The sequence below is a fragment of the Castor canadensis genome, chromosome 5 (assembly GCF_047511655.1).
Source record: "Castor canadensis chromosome 5, mCasCan1.hap1v2, whole genome shotgun sequence".
NCBI lineage: Eukaryota > Metazoa > Chordata > Mammalia > Rodentia > Castoridae > Castor > Castor canadensis.
Window position 1 is genome coordinate 134,519,930 of NC_133390.1, and position 23,686 is coordinate 134,543,615.

The 23,686-nt window shown below is 43.7% G+C and overlaps 1 protein-coding gene across 1 annotated transcript; it reads left to right on the forward strand.

The window, feature by feature from the left end:
- Window positions 1-6,831: 6,831 nt before the first annotated feature.
- Window positions 6,832-13,829, forward strand: Cd93 (CD93 molecule). Its single transcript, XM_020178472.2, has 2 exons — window positions 6,832-9,110; window positions 9,373-13,829. Exons 1-2 carry the CDS (start codon window positions 7,168-7,170, stop codon window positions 9,395-9,397), a joined length of 1,968 nt encoding a protein of 655 aa, XP_020034061.1. The 5' UTR covers window positions 6,832-7,167; the 3' UTR covers window positions 9,398-13,829.
- The last annotated feature ends 9,857 nt before the right edge of the window (window positions 13,830-23,686 follow it).

Consider the following 23,686-nt stretch of genomic DNA (forward strand, 5'->3'; position numbering starts at 1 on the left):
TTTTTTTTTTTTTTTTTTTTTTTGTGATGTAGCCAGGCTTGACTCTAACTGTTGATCTTCTGCCTCAGCTTCCCAAGTACTGGAATTGCAGACATGCACCACCATGTCCAACTATTTCCTCCCTGCTCTTGGAGACTCCCCTCCCACCCCGAGAATTGGCTAGGGAAAAACTAACCATCATCTTCAGAACTGTTCTGTAGTAAGTGGGAGGTTGTGTTTACATTGCTGATCATAGCAACCGTTGACTAAGCACTTACTGTGCCAACTACTTTGCTAGGTCATCTTGTTAACCCTTATGTGTCTGTGGGTGGGGCACCACTTACATGTAAGGAACCAAGACCCCAGAGAAAGATAGTTGCCCAAGAACACATGGCTGGTAGGTGACACATTGGGACTAGTGAGCAGAACTACAGTAGGCAGGAGTTACTGTTTTCATTTTGTGTTGTCTGCAGCCCCAACCTGAGGGTTAGGCTGGGCTGAGACTCAGCTTTCCTACAGACCCCTGGGGCAGCCTCCCCAGCTGTAAAGGGTGATCCCCACCCCCATCCCAAGACTCCTGGGTGTGGACCTGGACACACCTAGCCCTTGGAAGGTTCTCAGTTAGGTGCTTGTGATATCTTCCCCTCCAGAGCTAGTTATAACTGCTCAGAAATCTTTAAGATTCCTCAGTCAAAAGGAATTGACAAAAGGATTCTCAAAGGAAATAACATTTTCTCTGTAAAGCAGTTCTGTCTATTCAACATGCCTGACTTCTTTTTGAATAACTGTTAGGGTACTTCTCTCATTTTGTGGAGAATCATATTATGGCGTGTTAGGCCAAACTGATTATTTTTTAATTCTATTAAATTATGTAGTCTAAAAAGGACAAAGGTCTTAGGACAGCTTACTGTAGCCCCTGAGAATGCTGCAAATGCCAGGCAGAGCCTCAACTTCACCCAAGTCAGCCATCGGGAACATGAGTTACAAACTAGGATTTCAGGTGCAGCACTGTAGCTGGACACTAGTTGTGTAAAATGGTTCTCCCAAGCTGGGTGTCATAATGCACACACCTTTAATTCCAGCTACTCAGAAAGTAAAAACAGGAAGATGGAGATTCAAGGTCAGCCTGGGTAAAGTTAGCATGAGACCCTATCTTGAAAACAAACTAAAGAAAGCAAAAGCACTAGGTGTGTGGCTCAAGTGGTAGAGCACCTGCCTAACAAGCCCAAGGCCCTGAGTTCAATCCCTAGTACCTCCAACAAAGAAAAAGTCTCCTTCTAAAGGCTGGAGAATAGCTTTTGAGTATCAAAACCTGCGAAGAGGTGAACACAAGTTATCCTTAAAAACAACAGTCAGCTCAGTCAAGTTTTCCATAAATACTATACCTGATAAATTGTTAGGAGACAATTTGGTAAATGTGGGGGAAAAAGTCAGTACTCCTCTAGGAAGAATGTTTGCTCAGCCTAGTATCCAAATAAAGACTCAAAAGTAGAGGACTTTGAAAACTCAAATCTTCACATCTCTAGCAAATGAAATAGGATTTTGCTCCTTTTCATTTTTGCCTGCGTGAGGATCATGTTTGGAGATGCGGTGTTCACACAACCAGAGTCATAGTGACCGTTGTCTGCAGGTATCTGCAGTGAGCTGGTCCCTACAGGAACCCTGGCCTCTTTTAGCTCATTTATTAATGCTCCCCTCAGCAGACAGCATCTGACTCTTACTCTTCCTGTTTGATTAAACTAAGAAACCAAGGTCTGGATAGGGAAGGGGTGGAGCCCACAGCCAAAACCAGCAAAAGAGGCCCCCCCTGAGTTGCTGGAGGCAGAGTAGGTGGTCTCATCTCATCAGGATCCTGAAGTGATGTAAACGAGCATGTCGATTGTTTTCCATTTACAAAGCCCCAAGAGAATCAGAGACAAAAGGAACCCTTCACAGTTTATTGAGCCATCCCACAAGGTACTGAGTGGTTCAGTACCTTGCCTGAGGTCACACAGTAAGTGATAGAGTAGTATTTGAACCCAGTACTGATATCTCTTATCTACAAAGCAGGGCAGAGGGTCAGTCATTGACAAGCCACCCCTGTGTGAGAAATGTGTCCCCGAGCGGCTGTGTTAGAGGATACCAGGATCTTTGTGGGTCACTGCGGTGGCCCATGTGTACAACAAAATACTTTCGGAAATAATCACTTCATAATCATTACGAATGATTTTTCTTAATTTGTTCTTTAGCTTTAGAGAAAAATAAAAAAGGAGAAAATTCAATTTTTAAAAAATGTTATTCAAATTCAGTTAGGTTTCTCATGTAAAAACTAAAATTTGCACTTACACACAAGAATATCAGGCCTCCAGTCTGTTTTAAATTATGAACACAAAAACTCCTGTGTAAACTGTTGGAACTTAGAAAACAACATTCCAAAATGTGGCCCCTGTTATGCTGTGGATTTTAAACCAAAGAACCCCCTCTAGTCTGATTTCCCTCATTTGCCTTAAGACCACACATACCATAGGGCATCTACCTCCCAGCCCTTCCCTAAAATGTTATCTATCACAAGGAAAAAGACTAAGAAATATAACCCCTCACTTAGTCACAAGATTGTGTCTGTCTCTTTCCAAAGAGAATCCTTTAATCCTTTATCAGCTAATTTCTATCTTGAGGGTCTATTCATCTCCCCTAAAATCATCTACTGTGCCTTTAAATTACCTACACCCTGTCTCCCACTCCCCTATGAAGAGGGTATTCAAGCGAGGCATGGTGGTCCATGCTTGTAATTTTGGCACTAGGAGGCTGAGGCCAGCCTGTACTAAATAGAGAGACCTGTCTTGAAAAGCCAAAATGAATAAATAATTAAATAAAGGAAGAGGGGAAGGGAGAAGAAGGGAAATGGAGGGGAGGGGAAGGAAGGGGAAGAGAGGAGAGGACAGGAGGGGAAGGGGGGAGGGTTGAGGAGGAGAGGGGAAGAGACTGGAGGAGAGAAGGAAGGAATTCCAGAAGGAAAAAAGGAAAGGAGGGAGAGAGAAAGAGAAAGAGAGAGAGAGAGAGAGAGAGAGAGAGAGAGAGAGAGAGAGAGAGGGAGAGAGGAGAGAGAGAGAGAAAGAAGAGAGACAGAAGGAAGGAAGGAAGGAAGAAGAAAGGGAAGGAGGGAGAGAGGGAAGGAAAGGAAAGAGGGTGTTTAAGTCTTACTATCTAGCCCTTACTTCGAGTTCCACTCTATTTTGTATGGCTCCAAGGCACATGTACATATTAAGAAGTTCCGTTATGGCTTTTCTCCTCTTAATCTACCTTTGTTTTTTTCAGCAGACTGGATTTGAATTTTCAGAGGGAAAGTGTTTATATACCATAGACAGACGGAACAGAAGCTACTCCAGTATTACTTGTTCTCTTAGTCTCTGTGAGTCTACTGTATAAACAAGAAAACATGGAATCACAGGGCTGCCACCAAGCAAGCTGAGCGACTCCTGACCACTATGGACTTGCTCTCTAAGGACTGTGGGTGGTTTTGAAATTGGTTATGGCCTGGCCACACCCAGGCACAAATTTCTTAAATTGCAAAGTTCTTATTCTATCTTTCTGGAAAAGTCTCCAGAATCCACCTAGGGACCCATGGAACTGGCTTTTCAAGGATGGACTTGTGCAGAAACAGCCAGCTTCTCTGGCCAACAATCTTTTGAAGTCATAAGTTCAAAATCCCCACACAGAACATGATAACCCTCCCTCTCCCCACCCCCCCCCCCAAAAAGGGAAAGAAAGATGCATCCTGTGAAGAGTCACGAGGATCATTTATGCCTGAGCAAAAGGACCCTACAAGGCCCTCTTCTCCTATGCACTCCATCCCCAACCAGTCAGGGAGGCAGATTTGAGCTTATAGCTCCTGGCTTCCTTGTCAGTCCGCTGCTCAAAAAAGTTTATTTTCCCAAAAACCTTGTGCCATAGTCTTGGCTTCTGTGCTTGATGGGTAACAAGCCCTTGCTAGGTGACAGTGTAGTCCACATGAGCTGGGATCTGCTCTACAACTGGGAAAAACCTCTGGGTGAGATACAGTATCTATTAAAGAATAAATAATTTAAAAAAAGAACAAGTAGTTAGAAAGAGCTAAACTGAAGTTTCTATATGTATTATTAAAACAATGGCGAGGACCATAATTGTCTAGGACTTAGACCAGCAAAAGCTTTTTGGTTGGGGGGAGGGGAAGAGGATATGGACACACTTTATCATAGCTGGGACTTGGTAAAGATAATTTTAAAAATACTAAAAAGAAGATTGACCTTTAATCAGTTTTTTTTTTCAGTTTTAAATTTTCTGTAAAGAAATCACCTAATTATTTCCTGCATCCCCTAGGTCTCCAACATGTACCAGCCCTATGCTCTCTCTGGCAGGGCCAGTTGTAGTGTATGCACTGGTCCTCTCCAGATGCTCTGACCACCTGGTGTCTCCTGCTTCCCTGGCTCACCTTTGAAACTTGTCCTTCATTACCCAGAGAGCTATTTCTAAGAACCCCATGGCCAGTGGGTTTCTCCTGGTTCTTCTTCGCCCCATCCTACCTGTTTGCTACAAGGCCCCATAATACAGTGCAGCCCTCGTGCCCTGGGCTCCACGTGGAAGCAACAGCCTGATGCACAGCAGGTGCTCGGTGTGTACTCTTGAGAGCACAGAGGAGAGCTGCCTGATATGTTTGGGCACCTACTGTGTGTTGTGCCCGGAAAAATGCAGTCTGCTTTTTATACTCTCCTACATCCAAGTCTCAGTTCAGAAAGAAAGAAAAAGAAAGAAGCCAGATAGATGCACGAATAACCCATAAAACAACTAATCTGCTCTCAAATAACTGAGATTAAACCATCCCCATCCTTGAGACCAGAACATTCCATCCTGAACATAATGTGAAATATGTTTTTAAGGCAAGTTCAAAAGAAAGCTCAGAGTGCTCAGTGAGGCTCCAGAGGAGAAGCAGATGATTTGGGACCAATGCTCAGGGATATACCATGCTCTCAGATTTGTGATGTTTTTCTAGAACCCCTGAAATGGCTTTTATCCAAAGACCAGACAAGAAAAGCTCTTTCGGTCTCCAGGCTGCTGATTCCTGTCATTTCAGGATCAGTCCTTGGAGAGGTTTGATGTAATCTGCACTCTAAATAAAATGTGATGAATCAGTACCCATGCGGAAATTTACTATGTGAGATGCTGAAGTTCCTACAGTTGGTATGCAAGCTAACTTACATACTTGATAAAACTCTGCCAAATCCCACCCAGAAGTAAGCTTTCTGTCTTCTCTGAGTTCACAGATATCACATTGCTCAGCCCTCTGTGACCTGTGGCACCTCCTTTAGGGCAGGGAGACCTGGGACAGGAAAGTGCCCCTGTGAGTTATCCCATTGGCATTAACCACACTGAGCCCAGAACAAAGCCATCACCAGATGAACCGGATTTGAAAATTCCTATGTGGAGAAGAGGAAGAACAGTCAGCTTTCAAGGAAGATTGGCAAAGATTTAAGGATCAGAGTGGCTAACTGTAAGTCATTTATTCAACCTGTGTCTTTAAGCACCAACAGTGCAGCATGTTGGGTGACTTCTAACAGATGGTGAGTTGACAGAGGAATCAGACTCATGACTGCACAGACAGAGGTCTAGACCAAGAGAAAGACTGGACTAAGGTCAAATAAGAACCAAAGGGGCATATGCCAGTGCCAACAACTTACCTGAAAGAGGGTCACCTGGTCAGCTGGGCAGAGCTAGAGTTTATAGCCGCTATCCTAAGAGAGACCTCAAGAACAAATAAGAGACAAATATAAATTTAGCCAGCTGCCACTGACAAATGGAACCTAGAGAAGAACTGCCTCCTGTCCTCAGCTGAGACAACTCTGAGGTGCGACCCTCAGTACTAGAGTATCCCAGTGCTCCAGGAACCTTATGTCAGCTGCTCACTAGGTCACTCTGTGTTGGTTCCTTCCTTGACTGTTGCACCTCCCCTCCCAAATACACTACCTGCTCCAAATCCTTGTCTCAGGCCCTACTCTTGGGTGAACTGCAACCAAATATAGTTTTGACCATCAACTGTCTATGAACACAAAGGGTAAACAAAGGCTCTTTCATTCAGGGATGCTGGATGAGTGGCTGTGAACCAGGAGGCCTGCCAAGACTTTGATTCTCATTCCCTGATCAAAACTTCAAGCCTTGATTCTCATTCTCTGCCCTTGAACTCCAATTTGATTCTCATTCCCTACCCTTGAACTCCAGTCTTGACTCTGCTTTCCTGCCCTTGAATTCCCTGAACCAGGGGAGGAGTCATGTAAGCACAGGCCCAGGAGGAGGTTAGAAACATAGAAACATTTTCCTTTCTTTCTGATGCTGTTTTTTGTGTGTGTGATCCCGCCACCTCCCAATGCAGTATTTGCACTATGAAACACAGAAAACTGCCAAATTTCACCCCATTTGGTTTAATGTTCTTGAGGAGCTTGGCATTATATTAGAAAGCCAGACATTCCCACGGCCCAGCTCCTATTTAAAAACTGCCTATCTATTTAAAGTTCATGAGGAGAATAAAAGAAAAAAGAGTCTAAAAGCCAATGGGGGAACATGAGATAGGAAACAGAAAAATCCACTTTGCTTCTAAAAAAGGCTGAAAATTATAACCATCCATGGTCTTATGTCTCAAGTCTCAGAATTTTTTTTCTCTCTTGGTTGTTTGCAAACCAAAATGGAATTTTATTATGGGTTACTGAGTGATCCTTTTTAAGTTCAGAACCCCCAATTTCTCTGCTTGCTGAGAAATTTAGGTTCCTTATGCAATGGGAAAGAGAATGGAGCCAAAATAAAGCGACAGTATCTCTGAGCTGGACACGTCTTCCCTATGTCCTTTAGTGTTTCCACAACTCTGAGCCAGAGACCAGCTAAATTGCCTGGTCCCTTTTATGAACAACAAAACCGTGATGAAGGCAACAGGAGTCAGAAAACTATTCACTGCAGGAAGCCCCAGTATCCGGTGAGAAATAAGAATTACAAGAGCACAGGATGCGCCTTGGGTCAGGGGGATGTGAAACTATAGTCTTTGTGTCCTTCTGTGAGCAACAGCTAAGGCTGCCTCCTAGCCCCCAGCAACCCTCGGAGCACAGCTGGGTGCCGAAATCCAAGCTCCTGTGGCTACTGTCACTGTGGTGCTTCTAGCCTCCTGCTGAGAAGAACACGGAGTCCACCGGGATGGCCACCTACAAGAGTTTGCTGTTGCTGCTGCTCTTGGGCCAGTCCTGGGCAGGGGCTGGAGCTCACACCGAGGCTGTGGTGTGCGCAGGGACTGCCTGCTACACGGCTCACTGGGGCAAGCTGAGTGCCGATGAGGCACAGCATCGCTGCAATGAGAATGGAGGCAACCTGGCCACGGTGAAGAGCGAGGAGGAGGCCCGGCACATCCAGCAAGCGCTGGCCCAGCTCCTGAGGTCCAAGGCACCCCTGGAAGCAAAGATGGGCAAGTTCTGGATCGGGCTCCAGCGAGAAAGGGGCAAGTGCTTGCACCCCAACATGACGCTGAAGGGCTTCAGCTGGGTGGGTGGTGGAGAAGACACGCCTTACGCAAACTGGCTGAAAGAGTTCAAGTCCTCTTGCGTCTCCAAGCGCTGTGTGTCCCTGCAGCTGGACCTGTCCCTGACGCCCCACCCCAGCAACCTCCCCAAGTGGTCTGATGGCCCCTGTGGGGGTGCAGCCACTCCACGAAACAGCATTGATGGTTTTGTGTGCAAGTTCAGCTTCCAAGGGATGTGCCAGCCGCTGGCTCTTGGGGGCCCAGGTCAGGTAACCTATACCACCCCCTTTCAGGCTACTACCTCCTCCTTGGAGATTGTGCCCTTTGCCTCTGCAGCCAATGTGGTCTGTGAGGATGAGGCCGACAGTAAGAGTCATTATTTCCTGTGCAAGGAAAAGGCCTCTGGTGTGTTTGACTGGAGCAGCTCAGGCCCCCTCTGCATAAGCCCTAAGTTCGGCTGCAACTTCAACAATGGTGGCTGCCAGCAGGACTGCTTCGAAGGTGGAGATGGCTCCTTCCGCTGTGGCTGCCGGCCTGGATTCCGGCTGCTGGACGACCTAGTGACCTGTGCCTCCCGGAATCCTTGCAGCTCCAGCCCGTGCAAAGGGGAGGCCACATGTGTCCCTGGACCCCCTGGGAAAAGCTACATATGCCGCTGTCCCCATGGCTATCAGCTGGACTCGAGTCAGTTGGGCTGTGTGGATGTAGATGAGTGTCAGGACTCACCTTGTGCCCAGGACTGTGTCAACACCCCTGGGAGCTTCCACTGTGAATGTTGGATGGGTTACAAGCCTGGTGGTGTGAAAGAGGAGGCCTGTTTGGATGTGGATGAGTGCGCCCTTGGCCATTCGCTCTGCGCCCAGAACTGCATCAACACCGATGGCTCCTTCCACTGCTCTTGCGAGGAGGGTTATGTCTTGTCTGGGGAGGACGGTACCCAGTGTGAGGATGTGGATGAGTGTTTGGGTCCCAGGGGCAATTCGTGTGAGGGCTTGTGCTTCAACACTGAGGGGTCCTTCCGCTGTGGTTGCCTGCCGGGCTTGGAGCTGGCCTCCAATGGAGTCTCTTGTGTCGTGGCTCCTGTGTTCTTAGTACCTCCAGCTGGGCCTCTCTCAGAGAAGGATGAGGGAGACAACAAGGAGGGGAGCACCATGCCTCCTGCTGCAACACCCACTCCTCCCACTAGGGGCTCTGAGGGCATCTCCAAGGGACCACCGACCACGAGAAGACCCTCTCTACCATCCAGTGTCCCCACCACCTCTGCCTCACTCCACATGTTGGCCTCCAGTGGGTCCCCTGCTGTTTGGACAGAGCTGGGCACCCATCTACCCATGACTGCCAGCCATGGCAACCCTACAGGTGAAGATTCCATGGTAGACAAGGATTCCGTGGCCACACAAAGCGACGATGGCTCTGATGGACAAAAGCTACTCCTATTCTACATCCTGGGCACCGTAGTGGCCATCTCACTCCTGCTGGCTCTTGCTCTAGGGCTTCTGGTTTATCGCAAGCGGAGAGCCAAGAAGGAGGAGATAAAGGAGAAGAAGAAGCCTCAGAGTGCGGCTGACGGTTACTCCTGGGTCCCAGACCGACCAGAGAGCCGAGCCATGGAAAATCAATACAGGTAAAGGTGACCCAAGTCACCTGGGCAGGGAATGAGGAGGGAGGGTGCAGGGCAGAAGGCACTGACCACAGTACAGAGACAGAGGCAGGAGCAGGCAACAGGTCATGCGGATGGATATTAAACCCAATTCTAACAGCCCACGGGTGGCAGAAGGCTATCTGTAGTGTGAGTGCATAGTGGGTAAGAGAGTTCCCAATGGTCCAGATGTGCACGTGACAAGGGCATCATGATTTCCAACATTGTCATCTTTTGTTTTCTATAGTCCAACACCTGGAACAGACTGCTGAAGGTGAGGTGGCCTCAGAGACACCTACAACCAGCTGCCACCATCCTTGGAACTTTAAACTCCCCATCCAAAGGGGAGACTCATATCCTTCTGAAAGATTGGACTAGAATCTTAGCAAACAGTCGTACACCTTTTCTTTAAGAGCCTGGTGGCTTGGAATGCACAGTTATTTTGCATGTGCTTGTGACATTCCTGAAGTGGATGCTCTGTGTTGGCCACCCACTTTGGGAATTTTGTGACTATTAATGGTTCTCACTCAAATTGCCCTTTTCAAATTCAAATGTGACTGATTTTATTTCTTCCCTGGTTCTGGATCAGGGCATGAGGAACCAGTTGCCACCTGGCTCCTTTTTGAACAGCTTCTCTGGACTCTTCATCCATCTAAGATTAAACAGTGACTGCTGATGTTAAATCGAGGTTGCAATGATTTGCTCCTCTTCATAGGCTAGAAATGAAGTCTATTAACCATTTAATTATATGAGAAGTTCTTTTTTTCTCCCCAAAAGGAACATATTCAGTCCCAAATCCATTTCTCTACATTTGTGTATTTCTCCGTCAATCTTCCTCAGTATTGTTGATGTACTCCGGGAATGAGAGGAAGTACAAATAATTACTTAGGTAGTAACAGCCCCTAGTTCTTAAGTGTCTAATAGTCTTAGGTTATCTGCAAGTGAAGATGGAAAAATATGAGAAAAGTTGCTTGAATCCAGTGAAAGTTATTGTTGAGAACATAGAATTTACAGGAAGAGAGAGAGAGAGAGATGCTAGGGATTTGTTTTATAAATATTTGTATTAATTTATCCGAATGGACTGATGTTAACACAACTTGGCTAGTGACAAAATCAACAAGGACAATTTTTCTGAGAGCAAGCATGGCCCCAGGCACCACCCCCTGCACAAGTTCAGATTACCCTGGGTTCCCATGCTTTGACTGTAGATGGAGGAAGCCTCAGAAGTCTTTCATTCTAATTGTATCGAAAGGATGTGAGTGAGATGATAGGCTGTGTTTTGAAAACTGTCGTTTTAAAGCATTTTAGCACAGTTCACAGTCAAGAGTGCATTTGGAGAACTTGCAGGTGTGGCGTAATGATCCAGTCAGGAATTAGTCACACAGGATGCTGAAGGAGCTTTGTCCCTGCACTTCTTTCTCTTTTTCTTAAAAGAGGGAGGTAGGAAGGAAAGGGAGAGGGAAAGAGACAATAACTAAAACCTTTTATTATAGCAAAAACTGCTCATGGCCCTTTTAATTCGTATCCTCATTTCAAAGCATGTATTGCCTGTTGTGGATGATAGCACTCTCTCCTGCTGCATAGCTCTGTCTGGAGCACTGGGAAGCGACCCAGGATTGTCATCTGAGTGTGGTTGAGAGGCCTCAGGTCTCCTGCGGCTTCCTGTTGTTTGCTGCCTTATGTGGGAGAGCAGAAGTAAGGAAATGTATCTCCATCTCAGGATTCCAAAGTCTTTGTTTCTCAGAAGAGGGCCCGCCCTGTTGTTTCTCGTTTCAAATGCATCCATCTGAGGATGACTCTCTGGGTAGGGTAGGGGGAGGCCTTCAGAGTTAAATAAATATCCTTTCTTACCTTTAAAACTTACAGGTTATAGTTCAGATGTGTTTTGGTTTTCAAGAAAATAGAAAATTCAAGGTTGTGGGGGCGATAGGAAAGATGAAGACTTTGAGAGGCTCAGCGGGGGTGTTTGAACTTTCTGCTTTTTAATGCTGACTCATAATCTTCATATCTAAGTTGGATTTCTGGTGTTCAGCACTTAAGGACGATCAGGGCTGTGATGATTTGGTAAGAACTCTGTTGGCCACAGAGCGCTTCTCTCCCTGCTCCCTCCCCCCCCCCTCCTGTGAAGACTGGCCCCATTGCATGGGAGCCATCATTGGTCATTCAGATGATTTTAGAGACATGGCAATATTTGCATTTAAATGAAATAAACACCTTTATATCCAGGCTTTTAGACTTCTTACCTTCATCGTTTGGGGTAGGGAAAATAGACCTATTCTTGTTTCCTATAGCCCCTGCATGGTCTGAGTATAGACCTTGTGGTCCTTGAATTAGCCAAGGTCACTTGGGGTCCTCTTGTTTTCACAGCATTCTGATTCCTCACACAGCCCATCCTATTTTTCTGGTCTATGATCCAGTTTTGCTGTAGGTGGCAACATGCAACCCACCCCTCAACACCAGGGACACCCATGGAGTCCCATTGTGAGACCTACAAGAAGTGAGTGGGTTGATAAGGATGACAGTTTCTCAAAGTTACCTCAATAGTGTCAGCTTCTTCCCACTATAAGCAGAGCTCTGTAACCTGCTGTCAAGGCCACTACAAGCAGCCAACATCCTGGAACTGGGTGACCTCAGTGAAGCTGTTAAAATCCAGGCTTCAAGCAAATGATTTATTCTCATGGCTATTTCTGCTTCCTCTTGTTTGAGGTATGGGGCATCCTTGCTTTGGGAAGCTTAGAGGCCCCAGCAGTGGAAAAACAAATGCTCACCAGCCAAACAGCTGTCCTTTATCCAGGGGGACCCAGGTCGCTGAATCAGGGCCCAGCCAGAGAAATCAGTGGGACAGTAGCAGAATTAGCCTGCCCATGGGGACAAAAAGAGTTTCACTTGTCAGCATTCTCCAAGACAATGGAGGGGCTTTCCTTTCCTTTCCTTCCCTTCCCTCTTTCTTTTTTTTTTTTTTTTTAACAAAATAGGATTTTCCTTGTCTCAGAAATTCTGAAACATTCCTGGAAAAACTGTATTTAGGACAAATTTACTCTCTCCCATCTGTCACCTTCCAAAGCATATAATTTAAAGGCATCCTCTCTCAAGCATGAAGCTCTCTATGGTCACTCATTCCTGAATTTCAGGTGACCACCATTGTTCTTTCTTTCTTGTTCATTATTGAACAAGAGGAAAATTTCCAAGTAATCTGAGCAGTGAAGGGGAGATCAATTACCCAGAGATGCCTTAGTTGGGACTCCATGAGTGCTCTGTAACAGCCTTGGTTTTGCCTAGAATTTATCTTGGCTGTTTGTGAGGCAAAATCAGGGGTATCTGGTTCCTGCCCTTGGTTGTTCACACATCTAATCATCATTGTCGGCATCACCATCACCCTGCATCCCCATGCCACTTTTCTCAGCAGCAGTAACTGGATGAAATACACTAGGCTCTGACAGAAGACAGAAGGGAAGCAGGCCAGCTCACTGCCAGCCTTGCAAGACCCTCTTATTCAGTGACAGACAAGCAAACCTCCTGGAATGTCCATCCTGACATCTTTCACTAACCAGGCAAAAATGTGGAATAAAAAGTTAAACATTTGTGTATGTGTGTGTTTGTGAACCTTGTGCAGGGTAAAATGCATTGGAAATGAATTTTTTTCTCCTAAAGTGTCCATTCTCTTTTAATTCTTAACCATGCACCCTTGCCAGGCAATATTGTCACCAAACAACCCTTCAATGGTTAAATATGATCATTAGGTACTTTTGTTCCAATGCTCTTTTCCTATAAATATTTCAGGGAAAACTAAAAGAACAGAGAGGAGATTTGACAAAAAAAAAGTTATTAAATTCAAACTAACACCGTTTTTTTTTTTAAAGAAAATATAGGAAAGCCTTTTCCTATTATTTTTCTTCTTAGCTTCTCCATTGTTTAAATCAGGAAAACAGGAAAACATTGCTTTCTAGCACCTGCTTAATGGCTTAACACTCCCGACAAATTTCCATCACCTTGAACAATAGCTTTAACATGAGAATCCAAGATATGATCCCTGATAACTCATAACTCCAAATCTGTGTGGTTTATGGAGTCTGTCAACCAAATAAAGAAACACTAATCCAAATTCTCCACATACTCAATGATCAAATACCTGACTCCACATCAGATTACTGGATGAATACCCACTGAAGTGCTTGTTGGAAAATGAACTGTGTTTTGGTCTGTTCTTGGAGATAGTGCCCATCTGTTTTAGGTAGAAATGCTGACATTCCTGTCTTGTGTGCTAGTCTTATCTGCAAGATGGCAGGAAGCTCCTTTCAGCAGATTTTGCCCACTGTTCCCTGGGGCTGAAATTCTTTTGCAAATCTGGCTTCATTTTGAATTAAACTGTGATCAAGTTCTGGTTCTGTGATGTCATATGTGATTATACATGTTAGTAATCACTTCTTGAACCCTAAATGAGAATGTAAATATTTTAAAACACCTGTGTTTGATTTTTTAAACTAATTATGGAATTATGGGATTTTTAGACAGGACTGATTTTCATGCTGTGGATTAATGTTTCCCAGGCTGTGGGGAGAGGAGGCTTAGATGATGAGTTTCTCCTTGGAGCGCCAAAAAATTATGGTGCATGGAGCAGAATGTAGGGTAGCCTTTAAGAAATAGCAGCTTTGTCCTACTTTGAGCTTTCTGTTACGCACCTATCCTAATAAACTATGAAAAACATTTGTTATGAACTTGTTTTATGTAACTCATGACAACTCTAAATACATGGCAGAACTTGCTTTTGCTGTAATTCATGTTTCCCATCAAATAGTTACCTTCTTAGCCACATTTTGCACCTTCACCCACTGGAGGTGGTGGGGGCTCACTTACTCACTGGGGAGCTCTATCTTCCTGTGATACATTTCTGGGATGTTGGCACCATCCTTCGGCCAGTGCCAGCGAGGACATGGAATACAAAGTGGGACTGCACTGCAGGGTGACAGTGTCCACAGTAGCTGAGACCAGCCTGACTCCGTGCTTCCAGACTTAGCATTCTGATCTGGCATCCACTCATTCTGGTCCCCACGATCACTCTTAATTCCCTGTATCGTTTTAAAGGCATGAGTGATGGTTGGTGCAAGATTAAACCCATCCAATCAGAGTGAGGTGAAAACGCCATCCTATAATTATCACAGAGCATTTATCAGCACTTTGTCAGCAAAGCCTTTTCAGTTTATTTAACTAATTGGACAGGCAGACCAGACCATTTCTTGTTTGGCTGCACAAATCTCACTGTGATTCCAAGATGGAGACAGCAGATGGTGGTCGATTGTGAGCCCCTGCATCGCAGATTGTGCACTTGGTAAAGAGCATGGCTTAAGTAGGATAAAATGCTCTGTTCTGTTATGCTAATGATGCAGGACACTTGCAATAAACATCCATTATTTAGGGTTAAATAAAGCTGATCCTTCCAGCAGTCTAGGCACTGACAAAATCCTCAGGGAAATCACATCTCACTGGAAGCAACCGTGGCTGCCCCCGCCGGCCCCGCCCCCATCGCATGCGCAGGCACACACGCGCTTCCACAGACACAAACCACACATAGACACACACCTTCAAGCACACAGACACATACACACTGACACAACACGTACACAAATGCATACCATTCTAACATCAGTTTCATTTTGAAAAACCTGAGGGCAGTGTTGCTTGTTTTATGAAAAACTCATTAACAAAAATTTCACCTTTTAATGGCGACTCCTTTTGATCACTATCAAAAGTAAACGTTTTAGAAAAAAAAGTAAGATTAAGTAAAATTATTCAAACATTAGGTAAATCTGTCAACTGTGATTCATTACCACCCCCCCACCAAAAAAATCCTGAATTTATATAGTTTTATAGGCATTGCACAATGTAAAGCACATCTCTATTGTCATCAAATGGCTTGTAGATTGAAATTCAGGGTTTGCAAATATTATATACATTCCATGGAGTTTGACATGAATCAAATGAGCTTATTCTCAGTCAATTCTTAGGTTTATTCAGTAAGAGGAGAAAGCCATAGCAGAGAAAATAAGCGGAAAATACAGAACAATCTCAGTTCAGCATTTCCCTGAGTTTTATTTTGACATTACAGCTGCTTAAAAAGAGAACTGATGGGTTTGTTCACCACAGCCTTTTTATGTTTCCCGGGTGGTCCTTTCCAGAGGAAGTAATGGGCAGGTCAACAGAAAAAAGTTAAGATAGAGCTGGGGTGCAGGTGTGTCCATGACTGCAATCCTAGCACTCGGACCCTGAAACAGGAGGATCACAAGTTTGAGGCCAGCCTGGGCTACATAGCAAAACCTTGTCTCCAATAAACAAACAAAAGAGGAAGGAAGAAAGGAAGGAAGGAAAGAAGGAAGGAAGGAAGGGCGAGCTGCCTCAGTGACGCTGGATCTGATGGCACAGATACCCAGTCGCCTTATTTGGATGCTGTGTTCAACATTGTTTAACAAATAAACTTTCTACCACTCACAGAGTGGTTGAAAAGTTAGGGAAATGCAATGTGGTTAAGTACAGACAATTAGAAACAGAATTGGAATGGAGAGAGAGAGAGAGAGGGAGAGAGAGAGAGAGAAGGAAAGTCCTGATAACACTGAGTCCAGCAATCACTATTTCCAGGAAGTAGGGTTTGACAGAGGCTCCTCACAGAGTTGATCAGCACAGTGCAGATCCTTTCCAGGGTATTCGTGTCAGAATTCACCATAAGTTGCTGTCCCTTGATGAATTCTATTTGTTGGGTGTTTATTTGAGATTTGTCATCATTGACTTGGATGTTGATCCTTGTGGTTGAGATTGGTCCTCAGAATCAATTGAGTTGAAGGAAGAAGTGAAAGGAAGAAAGGGAGGCAGGGTGAGTGGGAAGGAGGAAAGAAGCAGAATGAATGAAAAAAGAGAGAGCAAAGAAGTGAGGAAGAGACAAAGAGAGGGAGGGAAGGATAGGGAAAGGAGGAGACAGAAGAGAGAACAAAAAGGAGCTGAGAGATGACCCAGATGTAAACATCTCAGCTCTTAGCTTGAGCTAATGAAGGGCCATCTTTCTTCAAGGCCATGTAGGATGTCCTGGCACCTGTAGAAGAGCAGAGCTGTTTCTGCAAACCCTGGCTGTGGACCAACATTCTCTGTGTCCCTTCTTCCTTTCCCATGTCACATTCACATCTGTCCATATATGTGTGTGTGTAGCCTTAAACTAAGCCATGACTTCTGTCCTGCTGGGCACCTTTTGTGTTCAAATATTACAGGAAAATAATGAAATTTGTGAGATACAGAAAGTAATGGAAATTTTTGTGTTCTTTCTCTAAGATCTTCTTTTACCCCAAAACATTATGTCCCAAACAAAATGTTTTTACTTCATGGTCAAAAACCACCATCACCCCTCCCACTTGGGCGTGTCATGTAGTCTCTCTGTGTCCCCACACCTGTTGTCCACTGTGCTGCTTGGGCCTCCAGGCCACATGGACCAGACCCTGTCCATGTTGGGCTCTGTGTTTTATCAGTTTGTCTTCTATTTAAAGCTGCATGGTTAGGCAACTCATATATATTTTGTTGATTCTTTCCTTTACCAGGAAGAAACATAACCGTTTGAACCTTTTCACTTCAAATTACGTATCATTTTACTTTAATACACCCAATTCATTCTGTTGCACTTGATGAATACTAACTTTGTCAGATTTTTAAAAAAAAATCACTTTTCTTTTGTCACTTTATGTTTGTCTCTTGTCAAAATCAAAGTTAGATTTCACTTGGTGCTTTTGTTTTCTTTTATCCAATCAAAAGTCTTTGTCTTTTAATAGAAGTCAACACATTCACATTCACTAAGATTACTAATGTGTTCTTGGTGGCTTATTTTATGCATTCCATTTATAATGATTTATTATTTGCTGTCTATATTTATCCACTAGAATAGAATGTCAGCTCCATGAAGCGTGTTTCTGTCTGCTCTCTGATATGCCCCAGGCATTCAGATCAGGGACTTGTACACAGTGACACTCAATACCCGTGCTGAATGCATGACTGACCTGGCAGGGAGATTGGATCACTGTAGCAGGCAGAGTAAGCCAATGCAGCCCCTTCAGGAATTCTATCTGAAGCCCTGTTGTGGTCCATGATGCCCTTCCCCCTTACCTGGCACCCTGAGGCCCATCTGCTTCACCTGCCCTCTGTCTCCTCCATACTCCAACATGCATTCCTGCTTGCCTGGAATGTGGCCATCACAGCCCCCTGCACTCAGGCCCTTTCTATCGCAGCTCCCTTGTTCCTGAGGTAAGTATTTGAGCACACATAACTCATGGGGAACAACAACAGGTGGGGTGGGGGAAGTAATGTAACTGAAAACGCTGTGCAAACACAGCAGAGACATCCCATGGAGGCCCTTCCTGTGGCTATTTGGTAGAGGCCTCTCTAGGACGTCGTTGGTGAATAAGTGCAAGTACCTCCAGATGACCAAACACTTGATCGAGTGGCCTGCCATACCTGGGTTGAGAAAACCTCAGGTGAGCAGTAGACACTGGCAGATGGAATTTGACTTGAGCACAGACAAAAGTCTGAGGGCTACTGGATGAGTGTGGACAGCACACTTCACACAACTGCCCTCTAAACCCATCTCTGTCATTTTCCTGCCTCTTTTCCTCAGGGAAACTGAGCTCTAGATTAGAAAATTCTAACAACCCTCATCACTTTATTCCTCACATAGGAAGTTAGTGGTTAAGTGTCTTTTTTTTTTTTTTCAGTACTGGGGTTTAAATGCAGGGCCTACACCTTGAGCTACTCCACCAGCCCTTTTTTGTGAAGGGTGTTTTTGAGATAGGGTCTCATGAACTACTTGCCCTTACTGGTTTGGAACCGTGATCCTCCTGATCTCTGCCTCCTGTGTAGCTAGAATTATAGACTGGAGCCTCTAGTGCCTAGCTGTTAAGTGTCATATCTTCTTGAGAGACTGTAAAAGACAAAGGATGTGTCTTTATTGTACCTTTCTCCTAGTGAAGTCCCAAATATTTTAAATAGAAAAATAGCAGGATATATTACTTCATACTATCTATGCTATTAAAATAATGTGGGGAAAATTGTTTAACTTTTGTGACTTACAGATTTGAAAGTAGTACTTTATTTATTGAGCAATAAGTCAGAAACTGACCATAGCTGACAGATGATGGCATAGGGTGTGAATCAACAGGTTTCACTACCTCCCATTACACATAAATAGAAACTGTAACTGGGAACTGCTGTTGAAAAAATGTCAATAGTACTGGGCTGGGGACAGACTAGTCTGTCAGCCTGATGAAGATAGGAAAGGTAGAATGTTAGCCAATATGCATTTTTGATAATGTCTTATGTTCAAAGGGACATACTTGAGCCTGTGTATCCTCCACTCTCAAATACATACAACAGATGTGGGGTGGGACGACTCAAAAACTCTTCTATTTTCCCCAAAGACATCATATACCCTGAAATGGGCAGTTCCCACCAATGCATCCTCACTGCCCCCCAAGATGACCATCCCTATTCTGCCTTGGTCAGATGATGTGTGGTGGGAGGGGCATGTACACATCACTTTGTGGTTGCACCTGGCTATCAAAGGCTACTTCTCAACTGGAAGGCACTTACATGCTTATAGGCATGCCAACGAAGAAACAGCTTCAAAAAACAGGTCTTTACCTTCTTAAAAAGTTAAACATATATTTACTATGCAGCCCAGCAATTCCTTTTTGGGGAGTGTTGGGGATTGAACTCAGGGACTTGTGTATACCAAGCACCTTCTGTACCATGAGCTAGACCACCAGCCTCCATAACGCAGTAATTCTGCCCTTGGATAGTTATTTAGTGGAAATGAAACCATGCTCTACCTGGTCTTGGTCACAGATATTCACCAGAGGTTTATTCATAGATCTTCTACCTAGAAACAACCCAGATATCCACCTGCAGGTGAATAGAAAAGGATTATGGGTTACCCATGCAACAGAACACTAAGCATCAAGAAATATGATATACACAATGGACAAAATAAGCAAGACACTGTATTAGTCAATTTTTATGAAATTCTAGAACAGGAGTAATTAATCTATGCTGAGATAAGTGAGATAAGAGTAACTTACCTACTTTCCTGCAAAGGAACTTGAAGGACCTTCGTGGAATGAGGCAAACACTGTTTGTATTTGTCAAAACTCATTAAACTCTAAATGTAAAATAAGTACATCTTATTACAATCAATAAAGTTGATTTTAAAATGCTACTTATTATGTTATGAATGTAATAAAGGTTTACAAGGTGTGGCCTAGATGTTTTCTAGGAGAGTGAGCCATGATTGCTTTGAACTTTATTATTTCAGAGGTAATAAAAAGTAAACGAATCTATTGTGCACTAGAATTGGACTTGTGCTCTCTGAGTTTTCTCCACTGCTTGTTCCTTGTTCAAGCCCAGTACTCGGCACTGAGACATATTTCTGTGACCACTCTTCTGCACCTCCTACCAAAGCAACATAGGAATCGTGGAGCCTTTTAACTGACTCCCATGGAAACATTCAAACACATCCTGAAAGATCTCTCCTGTCTGTTCCATTGCCATTTCCCCCCTGCCCCCATCCTGAGTGTTAACTTTTTAAATGGGCAGCGTTGGGTTCTTTTTTTTATTTCTTCCCACGTTTACTTCTTAGAAATGGCCACAGTCAAAGCCTGATCTTTGGCTTCAGGCCCTACTCTTTTAGGGAAGCATCTTTCACTAATAGCAAAACAACCTTTCATGTTATTAAACTTTATAAGCAAAAACAACCTTGGGAAAGCTTCTGGCAAAGATTGCAGGTGCCAAGTTTAAAGTGGAACCAATGTCAGTGACAAAGTCAAGGTCTTTTATTAGATTTTTTTTTTTAATTTTTCCATTGCACAAGGAAGACCAGATGCCCAGTTTGACTTATTAGATGCTTGCTGGGGCTGAATCGAATGCTTAATGGATTTGAGACTGAAATTAAATGATGTTTATTAACTTTAATTACATGTTCAGCATGAGTTATTTATTCTGTTTGAGCAAAGGAAAAGATGACGCATTTGGACCTAATTATTTCAAAATTTGGAGTCAAGTAGAGCTGTGATTAACCCATGCGTTAGCTTCACAAACAAGAAAAACAAACCAAAAAATGTTTTTTAAAGGTTTGTGGGGGAAATGAGGCTCATAAAATATTTGGCTAAGCTGTTTAGCTTACGAAGAAATTTATCTTGGGAAACATTTACCACTATGTTTGCATCTATTTATGTAAAAAGATATGCATTATAAATCATTATTATATGAACACAAGAGAATAAATTCTAGGTAGTTTATTCTGATTCTACTTATATCTAAAGAAGTTAAATAAACTTAAAATGCTTAGCAGTGAATCTGTCTGTATATAATAAAGCCTGGTTGACATAATGGTTATTTTTCTTGCATGAAAGAAGTTCAGGTGGGCAAAAGCTGGGACTGCTACAGCTGCTTTTTTTTTTTTTATCTTTGTGGCTTTCCATTGTTGGTCTGTGTCTTTCATCCTCATGCTTGCAACATGGCTGCTGCATCTTCAGGCATCATGCAAAAAGCCCACACACCAAAATTGTCTTTTTTGTTTCATTTTTCTTTTTAAAATAATTCAAAGACTCATGTATAGAGAAAAGTACTGATCCCAACTGTGCAGTTTGATGAGTTTTGATCAGCTTATAATCTAATTATCACTTCGGTAAAGACATGGAACTTTCTATCACCCCTAGCAAGTTTTGTGAACACTTTCCCAGTCACCTCCCACCTCACCAACAAACTGCATTCTGTTGCCCCCTCCACAGAACTGATCTAACTGTTTCAGAAGTTTTTGTCAACAGACTCAGAGTTTGCTGGGTTTAAGCTGCCACTTGGTTGTTTATTTTTTGCCCTTCATACTTGGCTTCTTCCTTTTTCTTCTCTTTTCCTATTTTCTTTTAAGTTAGCCAAGTATTCTTTTTAAAATTATTAGTCTCCATTTTTGTAAGATGTTTTAGAACTGCAGAAAAAGTGAGCGGAAAGTACAGTGAGTTCTCATATACACCCTCCCCAGTCCCTTCCCACAATATCCCCTGTTTTAACATCTTGCACTGGCATGGCACATTTGTTCCAATTGGTGAGCCAATACTGGCACATTGCTGTAGTTTACATTAGGGTTACTCTTGGTGTTGTACATTCTATGGGTTTTGACAAATACATGATGACTAATGACATGTTCCACCATTACAGCTGTTTCATTGCCCCAAAATGCTCTGTGCTTCACCTATTCATTCCTCCCACCCTGTGGATCCCTAGCAACCATGATATTTTTACTCTGTCCCTAGTTTTGGCTTTTCCAGAATGTCATCTATTTGAAATCATACAATATTTAGCCTTTTCTGAGTGGCTTCATCCACTTGGATGTATACATTTAAGGGTCCTCCAAGCATTTTCATGGCTTGATAGTTTATTTCTTTTTATTACTAAATAATGGCTATTGTCCAATGATCACTTACTCCATGAAAGACATCTTGGTTGTTTCCAAGTTTTGACATTTATGAATAAGGCCATTAAAATACTTTTTGTGCAAATGTTTGTGTGGATTTAAGTTTTCAACTTATTTACATAAAGTCTTTAGGAGTGTGAGTGCTGGATGAGATGGTAAGAGTATGACTGTCTTTCAAAGTATCTGTGTCGTTCCCACCAGCAGTGAAGGAGAGCCCCCGAGCTCCATGTGCTTCACAGAATTTGGTGCCCTCATTCTAATGTGCGTGTAGTGGTGCCTCATTGTTTGGATTTGTATTTCCCTAATGACAGACAGTGCTTATATACTTCTATGCCTTCCATGTGTCCTCTTTGGCAAGGTGTTTCTTAAGATGTTTGACCCAGGTTTTAATTGGGTTGTTTTCTTGAGTTTTAGAAGTTCTTTGTGTATTTTTGGATGGCCGTCCTTTATTAGATATTTTGCAAATATTCTCCCTACCCCCAGTTGGTAGCTTGTATTTTTAGTCTCTCAATAGTATCTCATGAAGCATATGTCTTTAATTTTAAGTGTGTTTTACTGCTGCACCTCAACTCCTCTGTTGGGTGTCAGGAGTTCAGCAGAACTGAAGGGAGTGAGCTGTTACATGGTAGAATAGCCAATTGCAGCAAAAATGAGCCAAAAGAACACAGCCCTGAAGCCTTTAATGACTGCACTGTTATGTGCAAGAGGCCCAGCCCAGAGAAAATGGCTGGGGCGGAGGAGGGGGGTGAACAGAGCGGGGCCATATCCCCTCTGAGTCTTCTCTGTGAAAGAGCAGGGCACAAGTGGGATCAGTCTGGGGTCATCTCACCATTGAGGGTGCCACAAACAAATAACTCCAGGCTCCAGCACTCTATCGACTGAAGGAAGGGCAGGGAAAGGACAAGTCAGAGTGGGGAAAGGTCTTTAAAGTCCCACCTGAAGGAAGGCCATAGCAAAGGGGCCTGAAGAAGACAACTCTTACCCTGGAATCAAGGTTTTTCTCCTCATTTTGAGAGGGGAACTCAGGGAGCTTCACTGTTCTAGAAAGAGAGAAGAGTGGCAGTAATTGTTACTAGTACATCCTATGGGCCTGACATTGTGCTTAGTGCCTTAGCTACATGGTGTGCTAAGCACTGTATATTCTGCCCATTTTATAGCTAGAGCATTTGAGGCTCAATTGTATTTCAGCAATTTGTCTGAGGTCCCACAGCAAGCAAGTATCAGAGCTAAGATCACAAATGAAGGTCATCTGCTTCTGCAGGATCTTGGTCTTACTCAAACCTGCCACTTCCTAAATGTCAATGAAAGAATTAATAAGGAGATGCTACTCCTTCTGCTTATTTGCAAAGTACAGTATACATTGTGCCATTCAAAGAGATTACTGTTCTTTAGATCAAACTTTAAAAAATGAAGGCAGATAAAGTAGTGACCTTTTAAAAGTTTCATTTGACTGGATGAAATCTGTTCAAAGTTAGTTTAGAAGTGAGAAGCAGACACAAGACTGGGTCAGGAGGCCAGGGGAGGGAAAGGTGAGAGAGAGTGGGGGACAGGGGCAAGGGCTGCAAAGCAAGTCTTAGAGATTAAAATTCATCAATGGATTTTTTTCTTTTTCTTTTCTTTTCCTTCCTTCCTTCCTTCCTTCCTTGCTTTATTCCTTCCTTCCTACCTTCCTTCTTTCTTTTCTTCTGCAGTGCTGGGATGGAACTCAGGGTCTCAGGCATGCTAGGCTAGTGCTCTACCACTGAGCTGTACCCCCAGCACATTAAGCTTCAAACCACTGTCCTATCAATGCATATGACAGTTGCTAAATGGAATGCAATTTTATATCTAAGACAGCTGAGAGCTCAGTAAAACAAAGTCACCCCCAGTGATCTGGCCGCCAGCTGGTTGGTGGGTCCTCCATGCTCCCTTGTTTGCCTCTCCCATTCCATTCCTCAGCTTCTGCACCTGCCTTCCTGCCACCTGGGTCCCCATGAGACTCTCAGCATTCATCATCCCAAGACCTCAGCACGCAGGAGGGCCCTATGACTTGGAAGACTGGTTCTCATTGACCAGAGAACTTGGGGGTTAGCAT

Bases quoted from the DNA above. Each gene is read 5' to 3' on its own strand.
- Cd93 (XM_020178472.2), top strand. From the start codon at position 7,168: ATGGCCACCTACAAGAGTTTGCTGTTGCTGCTGCTCTTGGGCCAGTCC. The intron at 9,111-9,372 runs GTAAAGGTGACC...TGTTTTCTATAG, and splicing joins GCCATGGAAAATCAATACAG to TCCAACACCTGGAACAGACT.